The sequence below is a fragment of the Myxine glutinosa genome, chromosome 9, assembly GCF_964187855.1.
Source record: "Myxine glutinosa chromosome 9, kmMyxGlut1.1, whole genome shotgun sequence".
In the NCBI taxonomy this organism is placed as follows: domain Eukaryota; kingdom Metazoa; phylum Chordata; class Myxini; order Myxiniformes; family Myxinidae; genus Myxine; species Myxine glutinosa.
In genome coordinates this window covers 150,310,660-150,323,018 of record NC_136269.1, presented here as the reverse complement: position 1 = coordinate 150,323,018, position 12,359 = coordinate 150,310,660, and the positions used below count along the sequence as shown (strand labels likewise).

Below are 12,359 nucleotides of genomic sequence, written 5' to 3'. Positions count from 1 at the left end.
CTATTATGCAATTTAAGAGGAATTTTGCAGCAAGGAAACAGGATATTATTGAAATAGCTACTTGTGGCTTTTAGCAAGTCTCTGAAAGACACAGAACCACCCGCTGCAATCAAGAAGCATGTTAGATACGGCACTGCTACCCACAGTGTCAGTCAGCCAACCATTTTATCTCACATGTAACAAAAATTGTTCAGGGGAGGCATGAGAGTCACGCAGTATCCGTCAGTCAGGCACTGAGTCAGTCAGGCTGTATGTAAACACACGGATGTTCTTCTACGAAACTACATACACGATTTTGATGAAACCTGACCATATTCTTCATCACCCATAGCGATGATGAAGTGATGATTCTTCATCACTTCATCATCCATACTTCATAGCGAGACAAGGGTCATGAATGTAGAGCAGCAACGAAGGCTGGAAAGGGTGGAAATGCGAATGGTTCGATGGATGTGCGGAGTATCGTTGAGAGAGAGGAAGACAAATGATGAATTGCGAAAGATGATGGGAATAGAGCCTGTGATTGATGCTGTGAAGAGGAACAGGTTGAGATGGTTTGGTCATGTGTTGAGGAAGGATGAAAGTGACTGGTTGAGAAGAGTGATGGAAATGAATGTAGAAGGAAGTAGAGGACGGGGAAGACCGAGAAAGACTTGGCTAAAGATGGTGGAGGAAGAAATGCGGACAAGGGGGTTAACAAGGAGAGATGCAGAAAATAGGGCAAAATCGAGAAGATTGTCATGGGGACCGCAAGGCTAAACCCCGCTCTAGCAGGGAAAATGGCCTTAAAATGCATGTTGTTGTTGTTGTTGTTGTTGGGTATTCTTCATCACCCATGATGCTAAAATGAAACAGAAAACCAAATACTGCAATAGAGTCATCAGAAGGAACCAGAAGAAGCAAAGAGCAAAGATGGGATCATCAGGAGTTTCAGCCGCTACTCCACAACCCCCAAACCCATCCAGGTGCAGTCAAGTGAACCTTCCACAAACATTTCTGCAAGAATTCACTTCTACTTCGACAGGTAGAATAAAGAGAGTAGTTTTGTGTAAAGTGGTAATGTTGGCTGATTTCCAAGCAGATGGCAGTAGTAGGAGAATGGGGGTTCTAAAACATACCTAATTTAACATGCAAGTGAATGGGGAAAGTGAGTTGGAACTTATGGACCGGACCACCCACCCAAAAACCCAAAAACATCCGTCTATTTCTCCCTTTCCCATCGAAGCCATTAAGAAAGGTTAAATCCTCTATAGACCCCATATATTCTTTAAAGAGAGCCAACAAATAATTGTTTATGTTCTATTTTAGGGAATAACTTAATTTTCTTATTGAACTCATCACCATCAAGAATATTGATAAATAGTATGTTTGAACTTGGTTCTTGGTTTAAGTATCTTTGTTGGGCAGAGATGAAATGATAAACCTCTCTTATTGATCTTATCTGATTTCCTCGTGAGCCACATATCATTTTTAGATTGTAGTAAATTATTTTCCCATTGAACTTTTGACAACCATCAGTTTTCTGTCCATTCAAGGATGTTGACTCCTCTGGGAGGGGGCCTCAAACTTACTCGTATTTAAATTTATCCGCTTATTTGTTTGATCTACTTTTACCCCTGTTATTTCTTCAATAAGACTTATTCGATATTTTTCACATTCGTTATGCTTTCCATTTAAATACAAAGGCTGTAATTTTCTCCACTCTTTGGTGCGGTTATTGCTTAGTTCTATCATTTAGATACCAGTAAAAAAGGCCCTCCCCTCCCCCCGTTCACTTTTTTTATTAATTATTATGTACATCTTAACACTTACACATATCTTTTAAATATCTTAACACTTATGTTTATCCTAACGCTTATATTTATCTGAACACATATTATATTATCGCATACTATATCGCATATACGCATATTATCGCATATACGTACCCTGGTGTTGGGCTAGCGGCTAGGGTGCCGGCTTGGGATCCGAGGATCCTGGGTTCGAATCCCGGTCGATTGCTGAATTAACGCCAGGGGGGTCGACTCAGCCTGTCATCCTTCCGAGGTCGGCTAATTGAGTACCAGTTCACTGGTAATTCCCTGTTTGTCGTTAAAGGCGGCAAAAAGGGTTGGCGTCAGGAAGGGCATCCGGCCGTAAAACATTGCTTCAAAAAGGGGACCGAAAAACAACAACAACCACGGTTCCCGAAAAAGGCCAACCACCGCCTTGCGGGGAAAAATGGCCTCTAAAGGTGGTTATTTATTTATTTATATACTATCAATTCCATTGTCGAAAATAAACCTCTTATCATCCAAAGCCCCCAATGCATTCTTATTTACCTCCTCTGTATATAAATTGACGTTTATAACTTCTTATTGTATTCATTTTTCGATACTCTTCTTTCTTGAAGGTTAAACAGTTGCAATAATGTTCAAAGTTGTTGTTTTTTTATTTTTTGTATACAATATCGAGGCTCGTGAAAGAGCTAACATTAATCACACAAAAAGTCAAACCGACACACAAAACACAAAAAACAAGGGGAGCGGCAGACAAGATGGGAAGAGAGGGGGAAGGACACAAACACAACATTTGAGAGCAGGGACATCGGGAGAAATATGTGGGAGGGGGAGGGCTTGGAGGGAGGTGGGAGAGGTATAAAACATATGGACACTGCAAGGACTTCCAGGAAAGAAGTTGGAATTTCAAAAAAGTGTATCAGGGGGGAATTAGCGGGGGTAGAAAAGATCAAGGTTTTGGATGGGGGAAGATAAGAGATGGTGGTGAACAGCTGTTTTAAAGACCTGGAGGGAGGAGTGGGATTGAAGGGAGTGAGGGAGTTTGTTCCAGAGGCGGGAGAAAAGGGGAATGAAAGAGTGAAGGTGAGCAGAGAGCCTAGACTTTGGCAGTTTAACCATAAGAGGGTTGCTGGCAGATCTTGTGCGACCTGAAGGAATATTGGGGGGGACAGAGCACAGAGAGAGCTGGGGGAGCAAGGCCGGAGAGGAGTCGGTAGAAGACAGAAAGACCACCAACCTGCGTGCAGTGAGTGAGAGGCCCTCGGAGTTAGCTTCATCGCAGGATGTTTCTTTGATTACATTTTTCTTTACTCCCTTTAACTTTTTATCACTCTTTTCAATATTATTATCAATATATTTATAAGCATAATAAGCCTTTGCTCGCAATCCCGGCACCGGCTAAATAAATAGACTGGTATCAGTCAAGGTTAGTACTACCGGTACCGGCTAAATAAATACAGACTGGTAGCAGTCAAGGTCAGTACTACCGGTACCGGCTAAATAAATACGGACTGGTATCAGTCAAGGTCAGTACTACCGGTACCGGTTAAATAAATACCGCCTGGTATCAGTCCAGGTCAGTACTGCCGGTACCGGCTAAATAAATAGATTGGTAACAGCGTTAAGGTCAGCGCTACAGGTACCGGATAAATAAATGCAGACGGGTAACAGAGTTAAGGTCAGCGCTACCGGTACCGGCTGAATAAATACATACAGGTAACAGTTAAGGGCAACACTAATAGTACCGGCTAAATAAATACAGTCTGGTAGCAGCGTTACGGTCAACGCTACGGGTACCGGCTAAATAAATACAGGCCGGTAGCGGAATTAAGGTCAGCGTTACCAGTACCGGCTAAATAAATACAGTGCTGTTTTGAACGGTCGCTATAGAACGTTTCGTGTGAGCATTTTCTTTACTATGGTCCACTTACTTACTCCAAACAAACCCGCTTCCGTCCCTGATTAAGTCATTTATCAAGCATCGCGATCCGACACGCAAACACGATTTAAAGACATCACGTGGTTCACACGAGTTGGTAATTCAAGGGTTCTGGCGGTAACGTCGCCGACCACGTCACAACTCAGGTAACCCCGACAACGCAGTTTATAAATATAAGCCCCAAGTTCGTCAGTGAACGGTTCAGAATATAAAACAAATACCAGGTTGTTTATCTGTGACTTCAGCTTCGCTATTTCTCTTTCCCTCTCAACCAACGCAGCTTGAAGCACCGAACAATCCTCCGGAGCCGCCATTGCTGCTCGTCCTGTAACTGTAATACAAAGAGCGTTTTTACATTGTGTTTGTTGTTGTTTTTTTGTGTCCGTTTTCCATTTTTTTTATCTCACGATGTGAACATTCAAGGTATTGAACAGTATTAGTAAATACACGAAAAGGAATGTAATATAATCTATATTATAATTATGAGGTGTGTGTGTGTGTGTGTGAGTGTGTGTGTGTGTGTGTGTGTGTGTGTGTGTGTGTGTGTGTGTGTGTGTGTGTGTGTGTGTGTGTGTGTGTGTGTGTGTGTGTGTGTGTGTGTGTGTATAGGTGTATATATGTGTGTATAGGTGTATATATGTGTGTATATGTGTATATATGTGTGTGTGTGTGGCGGACACGATGGCTCGCTGGCGCAATGACATAATTCCGCGCACCAGTGGGTGTCGGCCACGCCCCAGGTGAGGTGTGGCCTCCGGATATACACGCGGGCTCGCAGCCCCGAGCACGGCAGTGCTGACAAGTGAGCAACGAATAAAGAGCTCGAGTTAACCCAAAGCGTTGTGGCCTACCTTTGTTTAACGTGTGTGCCCAGCACCACACTGGTGACCTCCGACTGGTTCGGCAGTTGTTGTTCCCCGAACGCGCCATGGCCATCAACGCTGTCGCGATCAAGCTCCCGGAGTTCTGGGAGGCCCAGGCCGACACCTGGTTTCTACAGGCCGAGGCCCAATTCCAGCTCCGGGGCGTCACGGCGGACGACACGAGGTACTTTTACGTGGTCGCTGCCCTTGGATCCGGCACGGCCGCCCGAGTCGTGTCCTTCCTCCGGCACCCGCCGGATGAGAGCAAGTACGCGGCGCTCAAGCGACTTCTCCTCGACACGTTTGGCCTCACAGAGGCCGACCGCGCTGACCATCTTTTGGACCTTCCCGTCCTCGGCGACACACGACCGTCTGCCCGCATGGATTACATGCTGTCCCTGCTCGGCGACAGCCACGTGGATTTCCTTTTCCGTGCTCTCTTCCTCCGCCAGCTACCTGTACAGGTGCGGATCGCGCTGGACGGTTCGACCATTACGGAACCGCGCGCCCTGGCAAGGGAGGCGGACAAGTTTTTCGCAGCCCACGACGCACAGCCGGCATATAGCACGGCCGTCATGGATCCCGGCGCCGCGCACGGCGCAGGTTTGGCGGAGCCGCGTTTGCGTTCAGATCCTCCCGAACACGGCGCAGGTTTGGCGGATCCGCATTTGCGTTCGGATCCTCCCGAACACGGCGCAGGTTGGGCGGATCCGCGCGTGGCCGCCGCCACACCCCGCCAACCACCGTCGTCACGACCGGCACGACAACCACCACCGGGCCAGACCTGGTGCCACTTCCATGCCAGGTTCGGCCACAAGGCCAGGTCCTGCCGCCCGCCTTGTACTTTTGGCAGGTCGGGAAACGGCCAGGCCGGCGCTCGCTTCCTGACATGAGCGTCGGCCATACTGGCAGCCTTCTGTTCATAACAGACACCTCCTCGGGTCATCGCTTCCTGTGCGACACGGGAGCGCAGGTGAGCGTCCTCCCTGCCTCCGCGTCCGACAAGCAAGCTGAGGGCCGGGGCCCCGCTTTGCTTGCCGCCAACGGCACGCCCATCCACACGTTCGGGAAGCGTTGTCTCTCGCTGCGGTTCGGGGGGCAGCGCTTTCAGTGGTCGTTCGTTACCGCTAGTGTCCCCATGGGCCTACTCGGAGCGGACTTCCTCTGTGCGCATGGGCTGCTGGTGGACGTGAGGCACAGACGCCTTGTCCAAGCCGAAACCTTCAGCTCGCTTGCTTGCGTGCTGAGCAGTTCGTTGAGCAGCTCCCTGGGCGGCTCACCGAGCGGCTCGCCAAGTGGCTTGCTGAGCGGTTCGGTCCCGGCGTGGTTGGTCTGCACACTTCCGGCAGCGGACGAGTTCACCCGCCTCCTCACCAGTTTCCCGGCCCTCACGCGGCCCACCTTTTCGGCGGTGGCCGTCAAGCACGGAGTGGAGCATCACATCTCCACCATCGGGCCGCCGGTCTACGCCCGGGCACGCCGCCTCGACCCGGCGAAGCTCGCCGTGGCGCAGGAGGAGTGTGCCACGCTGGAGCGACTGGGCATCGTCCGGCGCTCCAACAGCGCATGGGCATCGCCGCTGCACATTGTGCCCAAGCCCGGCGGCGGGTGGCGGCCGTGCGGAGACTACCGCCGCCTCAACGATGCTACCACCCCCGACCGCTACCCGGTCCCTCACATCCAGGACTTTTCCACCCGGTTGGCGAAAATGTCCCTCTTCTCCAAGGTGGACCTCATCCGCGGATACCACCAGGTCCCCGTCAGGCCGGAGGACATACCGAAGACGGCCGTCATCACACCATTCGGCCTCTTCGAGTTTCTGCGGATGCCCTTCGGGTTGAAGAATGCGGCCCAGGCGTTCCAGCAGCTTATGGACAGTGTCTTCCGCGACTTGGACTTCGTGTACGTCTACCTGGACAACATCCTCGTCGCAAGCGCGTCCCGTGAGGAGCACCTCCGCCATCTCCGCACGCTCTTCGAATGCCTGGGCCGGCATGGCCTGATCATCAACCCCGCCAAGTGCCGGTTCGGCGTCACCAAAATCGACTTTTTGGGGCACCGCGTCACCAGGCACGGGGCCATCCCCTTACTGGCCAAGGTGGAGGCGGTCAGGGGTTTTCCGCGCCCCCGCACGATCAAGGGGCTCCAGGAGTTCCTGGGCATGGTGAACTTTTATCACCGTTTCCTGCCCCGCATCGCCCAGCTCCTGCGCCCCCTGCACGAGGCCCTCCGGGGGAAGGCGGGCAAAGGCGACGTGGCCTGGACCGAGCCAATGGACGCGGCGTTCGCGGGCGCGAAGCTTGCCTTGGCTAACGCCACCATGCTCGCGCACCCGGCGCCCGATGCACCGATCGCCCTCACCACCGACGCGTCGGATTACGTGGTGGGCGCGGTGCACGAGCAATGGGTGCAGGGAGCTTGGCAGCCGCTGGCGTTTTTTAGCCGGCAGCTCCGCCCGCACGAATGACGGTACAGTACCTTCGACCGCGAGCTGCTCGGGCTCCACCTGGCGGTCCGGCACTTACGCCATCTGCTCGAGGGCCGCCCGTTTGCGGCCTTCGTCGACCACAAGCCCCTGGTCTTCGCAATGGCCAAGGTCGCCGAGCCGTGGTCGGCCCGGCAGCAGTGTCACCTCTCGGCCGTGTACGAGTACACGACGGACATCCGGCACGTCGCGGGGAAGGACAACCCAGTGGCGGATTGCCTTTCCCGGTCTGTCGCCCACGCGGTCCACCTCGGGATCGACTATGCACGGATGGCGGCGGACCAGTCCGCCGACCCTGCCGTCCAGGCTTTTCGGACCGCCGTCACGGGCCTCCGCGTCACCGAGGTACCGTTCGACGGCACGGGCACGGCCCTCTTGTGCGACGTCTCCCTCGGCCGGCCTCGCCCCATCGTGCCCGCTGGCTGGCAGCGCCGGGTTTTTGACGCCATCCACGGCCTGTCCCACCCGGGCAGGAAGGCCTCCCAAAAGCTGGTCGCCGACAAATTCGTCTGGCATGGCCTCCGGAAGGCCGTCCGCGATTGGGCCAAGACATGCCTCGCGTGCCAGCGCGCGAAGGTTCACCGCCACACCCGGGCCCCGTTGGCCCCGTTTACGGTGCCCAAACGTAGGCTCGACCACGTTCACGTAGACTTGGTGGGACCTCTGCCCCCCTCGCTGGGTTTCACCCACGTCCTCACCATGGTGGACCGCACCACCCGGTGGCCGGAGGCCGTGCCTCTGGCAGCAACGACGGCGGCGGACGTCGCGCAGGCGTTCATTGCCACTTGGGTTGCCCGGTTCGGCGCCCCCTCGGACATCTCGTCCGACCGCGGCCCCCAGTTCACCTCGGAGCTCTGGGCGGCGGTAGCGCGGGGGCTCGGCGTCCAGCTGCACCGCACCACGGCCTACCACCCCCAGGCCAACGGCCTGTGCGAGCGCTTCCATCGCGCCATGAAGGCCGCGCTCCGGGCCAGCCTCCGCGACGGCGGCTGGGTCGACAGGCTCCCCTGGGTCCTGCTGGGCCTCAGGATGGCGCCCAAGGAGGACCTGCGTGCATCCGCGGCGGAGTTGGTCTTTGGACAACCGCTGCGGGTGCCGGGCGAGTTCCTCCCCGACCCCACGGCACCATGGTCCGCGGTGCAGCAGCGCTCCGCCCTGCAGGAAACCGCCCGGAGGTTCGCCCCGGTGCCGACGGCGCACCACGGTTGCCCGCCAACGCACGTCGCCCCGGAGCTTCACACGGCGGAGTAGATGTTTGTCCGCCACAACGCCCACTGGACACTGCTGCGGGCCCGTATGACGGGCCCTTCCGCGTGCTGGAGACCGGGGCGAAGCATTTCACCCTGGACATCGGCGGTACTCCTGACTGCGTCTCCGTGGACCGCCTCAAGCCGGCCCACCTCGACTTGGACCACCCCCCGCCAGCGGCTCTGCCCCCACGTCAGGGCCGCCCCCTGGCGGGCGGACCCTGGCACCACCAAACCCCGCCGTCACGCCACCCCCCTGCCCTGCACCCATCCCAGATGCCGCCAGAGACATCCCAGATGGCATCCCGGCATCCCAGACGCCGCCAGGCCGCCAGAGGGCACTTCGGCCGGCCCCGCAAACTGACCCTTCAGGTGCGCGGGAATTCTGGGGGGGCGCGTGTGGCGGACACGATGGCTCGCTGGTGCAATGACATAATTCCGCGCACCAGTGGGTGTCGGCCACGCCCCAGGTGAGGCGTGGCCTCCGGATATACACGCGGGCTCGCAGCCCCGAGCACGGCAGTGCTGACAAGTGAGCAACGAATAAAGAGCTCGAGTTAACCCAAAGCATTGTGGCCTACCTTTGTTTAACGTGTGTGCCCAGCACCACATGTGTATATATATGTGTGACGAGAATAGAACCATGTTCCACACCTTGAGTTCAAGAGATAACAAGATTTAATGATGAACCAATATCACAGCGCTGTGGAGGGTGTAAGAGTCATACCATTCACAATTGAACAGCATGGCCACATACACTCCTAGAAAATTGGCAACCCAGAGTTTCTTTATATACACAGAATTATACAAAAAATCTCCGCTGAAAAATGAGCACGGACAAAGGAAAAACTGGCTCGACATCTCCCCCCGAGAACCTATCTTCTTTGGCATGAGCAAAGGGCAAGATGCGGGAGGGAGAAAGAGCACCGTGACATTCTCAAAACTTATCTTCCATGTTGGCTTTTGGTCAAGGACAGACAGATGCGTTTTCACGAGGGGGTCTAACAGAGCAAGCGGTTTCACTATCTTTCTACATTTTTGGCACAGTTGGACAATAAAACATAGTTCAAAACAAGAGGAACATAGTAAGCTTAATCCTTTTCACAAAGCAACCATTATTAAATGCAAACCACAATTACATAAGGCACAATAAAAGGCATGATCTCGACATTCCCCCATTTGGTCTCTACGAGACTACGTATCACAGAGACCAGGCCACATTGGCTTTATTTGCAAAGCAAAAGAGAATAGTGTTATATGTGGCCACATCGGGCTTTATTGAGTGTTGTATGTGTGTCCTCCAAGGGCATGCCACGCACATAAAGTACCCCGCATGCACGCTTGAAAGGTGTGTCATGTTGTGCGTGTTTGGAACATGAAGGCTCAGAACATGAAAGTCCATTAACGTTTCGGATCCACAACGAAGGCGTCTGGTCCAGATGAGGTTCTGCCCCGCCAGGGGGCCACCACCTCCCCTGCGGAACTTGCTCCCCCCACCCTTTGCAGATGCGGTCCAAGCAGATCTTCGAAGTTAATCAACGATCATGCCCATGAGATCTCTCACGTGCTGCTGTTCTGGGGAATACATAATGTTGTCAGTATCTTGTGTCTCATGTTCCTGGTCAGGGTACAGAGCGTTAAAATCCGAATCACTTGAAGCAAAGAGATCCGAAACATTTGAAGCAAAGAGAGGGACTTCCTTTATGTCAAAGTCTCCCATGGACGCCTGGTCGGCTTGCGGGTCTAGGATATTCATGTCGGGTCCCTCGACTGCCAGACCCAGCGTCGCAATCAGATCCATAGTTGGGTCGGAAGGGGGTGTACAGCTGTGAGCTTGTAATACATAAGAGGCGTTAGCCAGTACACGCAAGGGGTTTACCACACAAGTATCACAGTCATCACAAACATCAATACAGGCATCAGCCAGTTCCCACAAGGGATTTTCAACACAAGTATCACAGTCATCACAAAAATCAATACAATCTTCTGAAGCGCCGGTCACATCTGCCTTGTTGAAGGACCCATTCAGATCGACGGCCTCTGTGGTCAAGATCATGGTCTTCCGACGGCGGTTTCTTCATCGTCCATCCTGAAAAATACTTTCTTACACACACCATGATCAAATTCCTAGCCCCCCGTCCCACCAATTGGCATTTAGTTACCTTATCTCTCAGATGGTTGGCTTATTCATAGCCGCATTTCCTGTGTCGTGTCTGGAAATTCAAATGCCATATTTACTTTCACCAATTTCCGAAAATACCTTCCTTTTAATCATCTTCCCTACATCTAATAATACATGATTTACCAACCATTTTCCCCCCAACCATAATCGGTCAATGGAAATAATCGGTATTCTCCCCTTCAAAATTTCACTGTTATCCTATCAATACCTGGACATTTTTTCCCTTCTTTCCTAGATACGCGAATTTCACACCAGTATAAACCCACTGGAAAAATTATCTGAAAAATAACGAAATCGTCTCCAAGTTCTCTAGCTAATCTCCATCCGCAATCACCAACTTTACCCTCCTATGCATTTTGCCTTAGGTTTTAGAACCTAGAGTCTACCAAAACAACAACAACTAGCCTCCCAAAGCCATTTCCCTGCAAGAGCGGGGGTTAGCCTTGCGGTCCCCATGACAATCTTCTTCATTTTGCTCTATCACCTCCCTTTGAGCAATAATTAATTGATGTGATTCCCACGTACCTGGTGGAGTTCTGTTCACCTGGTCTGCAGAGCCGTGATCCAATCTTCACCAGCCCCCAATCACCTCCTCGATTGGGGTCATTCTGCATGTAGCAATCTAACACAACGTTTTTAAACGAAATTCACAACTTTACATTCATTGGTCCCCCCAGTGCAAGCCAACCCCTTGTATCACCTTCTTATCACAAAAACAACAGTCCATAACTAACCACTTTCCTTTATTTCCTGTCTTTTCCATTAACTTTTTACAACCTTTTCCTCTACTTCCTCAACAATTCCTGCAGTCACCTGTCATTGACAAATAATCCATCTGAGTCGACTTTCCAATCCAATCATCTTTGCACTTTCCACGACCTTCTTCACACTTCCTCCCAAACCTTTCCTTCAGACACAACCCACATGAGTTATGAATACAATTTCCCCTTTCAGGCGCGTGTCTAGCCACCCACAAATTGTTCACAAGACAAAATCATCATATTTCACACCTCAGCTCTCGAGACCACCCAGGGGTCCCTTGAGAGATGCATCCTAATGTTAATCAGCTCTCGAGAGCTCAATTTTGAACAGGGGTAAAACCAGCAATACTCAATTCTGCCAAGCAAGAGGCCAGAGCAGTATCACTCCCTCTTCCCTCTGCCCACCATAACTGGCAGACAGACAATGGTGAGCCACAAGCCCCAACCCTACAAGGCTCCAGCTCCCATCCAAAGGACACAAACTCCCTCAGACTGGCATAATCTCTTTGCCAGCTTATGTACGAACCAAGATTGCAAACAAATAGTTTTCCAAACAAAACTCAGTTGTCACCCTATTGCACCATATTGGCAGAATTCACTTCAGCTCTCTACCTCTCTTGTGTCGAGTGGTGCCCAAAATGACATTGCACGAACCCTTTCAATACCTGTCTAAACCTACTGCCATTTAACGACGCTTCCCAGATGACGGTTCCCCATACACTATTCTGGCACAAAATTGTTGCATCCCACAGATGCCACGATTATTTGAACAAACTCATTTTCCTAATCCACCTTTTCAATTTTCATTTCAATTTAAAGTCAATCCAATGTCCTCTAATACCTCTCTTACCATCCCATGCACCTGTTGCAGACACCTGTTTTAGCCTCTGGCCCAATAGCTGCCCAATAAACAAATAATAAAAAGAAAATAACCTGATCTATTTATTGAAATAGACCTAATTCTCATGTTGGTCAATTTTTTCACCCACTGTGACTCTCGCGTCAATCCTGCCATTCCCAACCACATTTCCAGCGAGGATGACGTCACTATTTCACACCTTTCCTTCCTTGAACAGCGGGAGTCCTCCAAGAGATGCATTCCGA

General features: G+C 51.8%; 1 protein-coding gene across 7 annotated transcripts in view; it reads right to left on the bottom strand.

Moving 5' to 3' along the window:
* The window catches only part of MOCS3 (molybdenum cofactor synthesis 3), a 115,895-nt gene extending 111,820 nt beyond the window's left edge, over positions 1–4,075 (bottom strand). For all 7 annotated transcript variants that reach the window (XM_068127937.2, XM_068127941.2, XM_068127940.2 and 4 more), the window contains exon 1: positions 3,939–4,075. In XM_068127937.2, the coding sequence (XP_067984038.2) occupies positions 3,939–4,031 (93 nt within the window). In that variant the 5' untranslated portion in view covers positions 4,032–4,075. The remainder of the gene's footprint in view (positions 1–3,938) is intronic.
* Between the last annotated feature and the right edge of the window lie 8,284 nt (positions 4,076–12,359).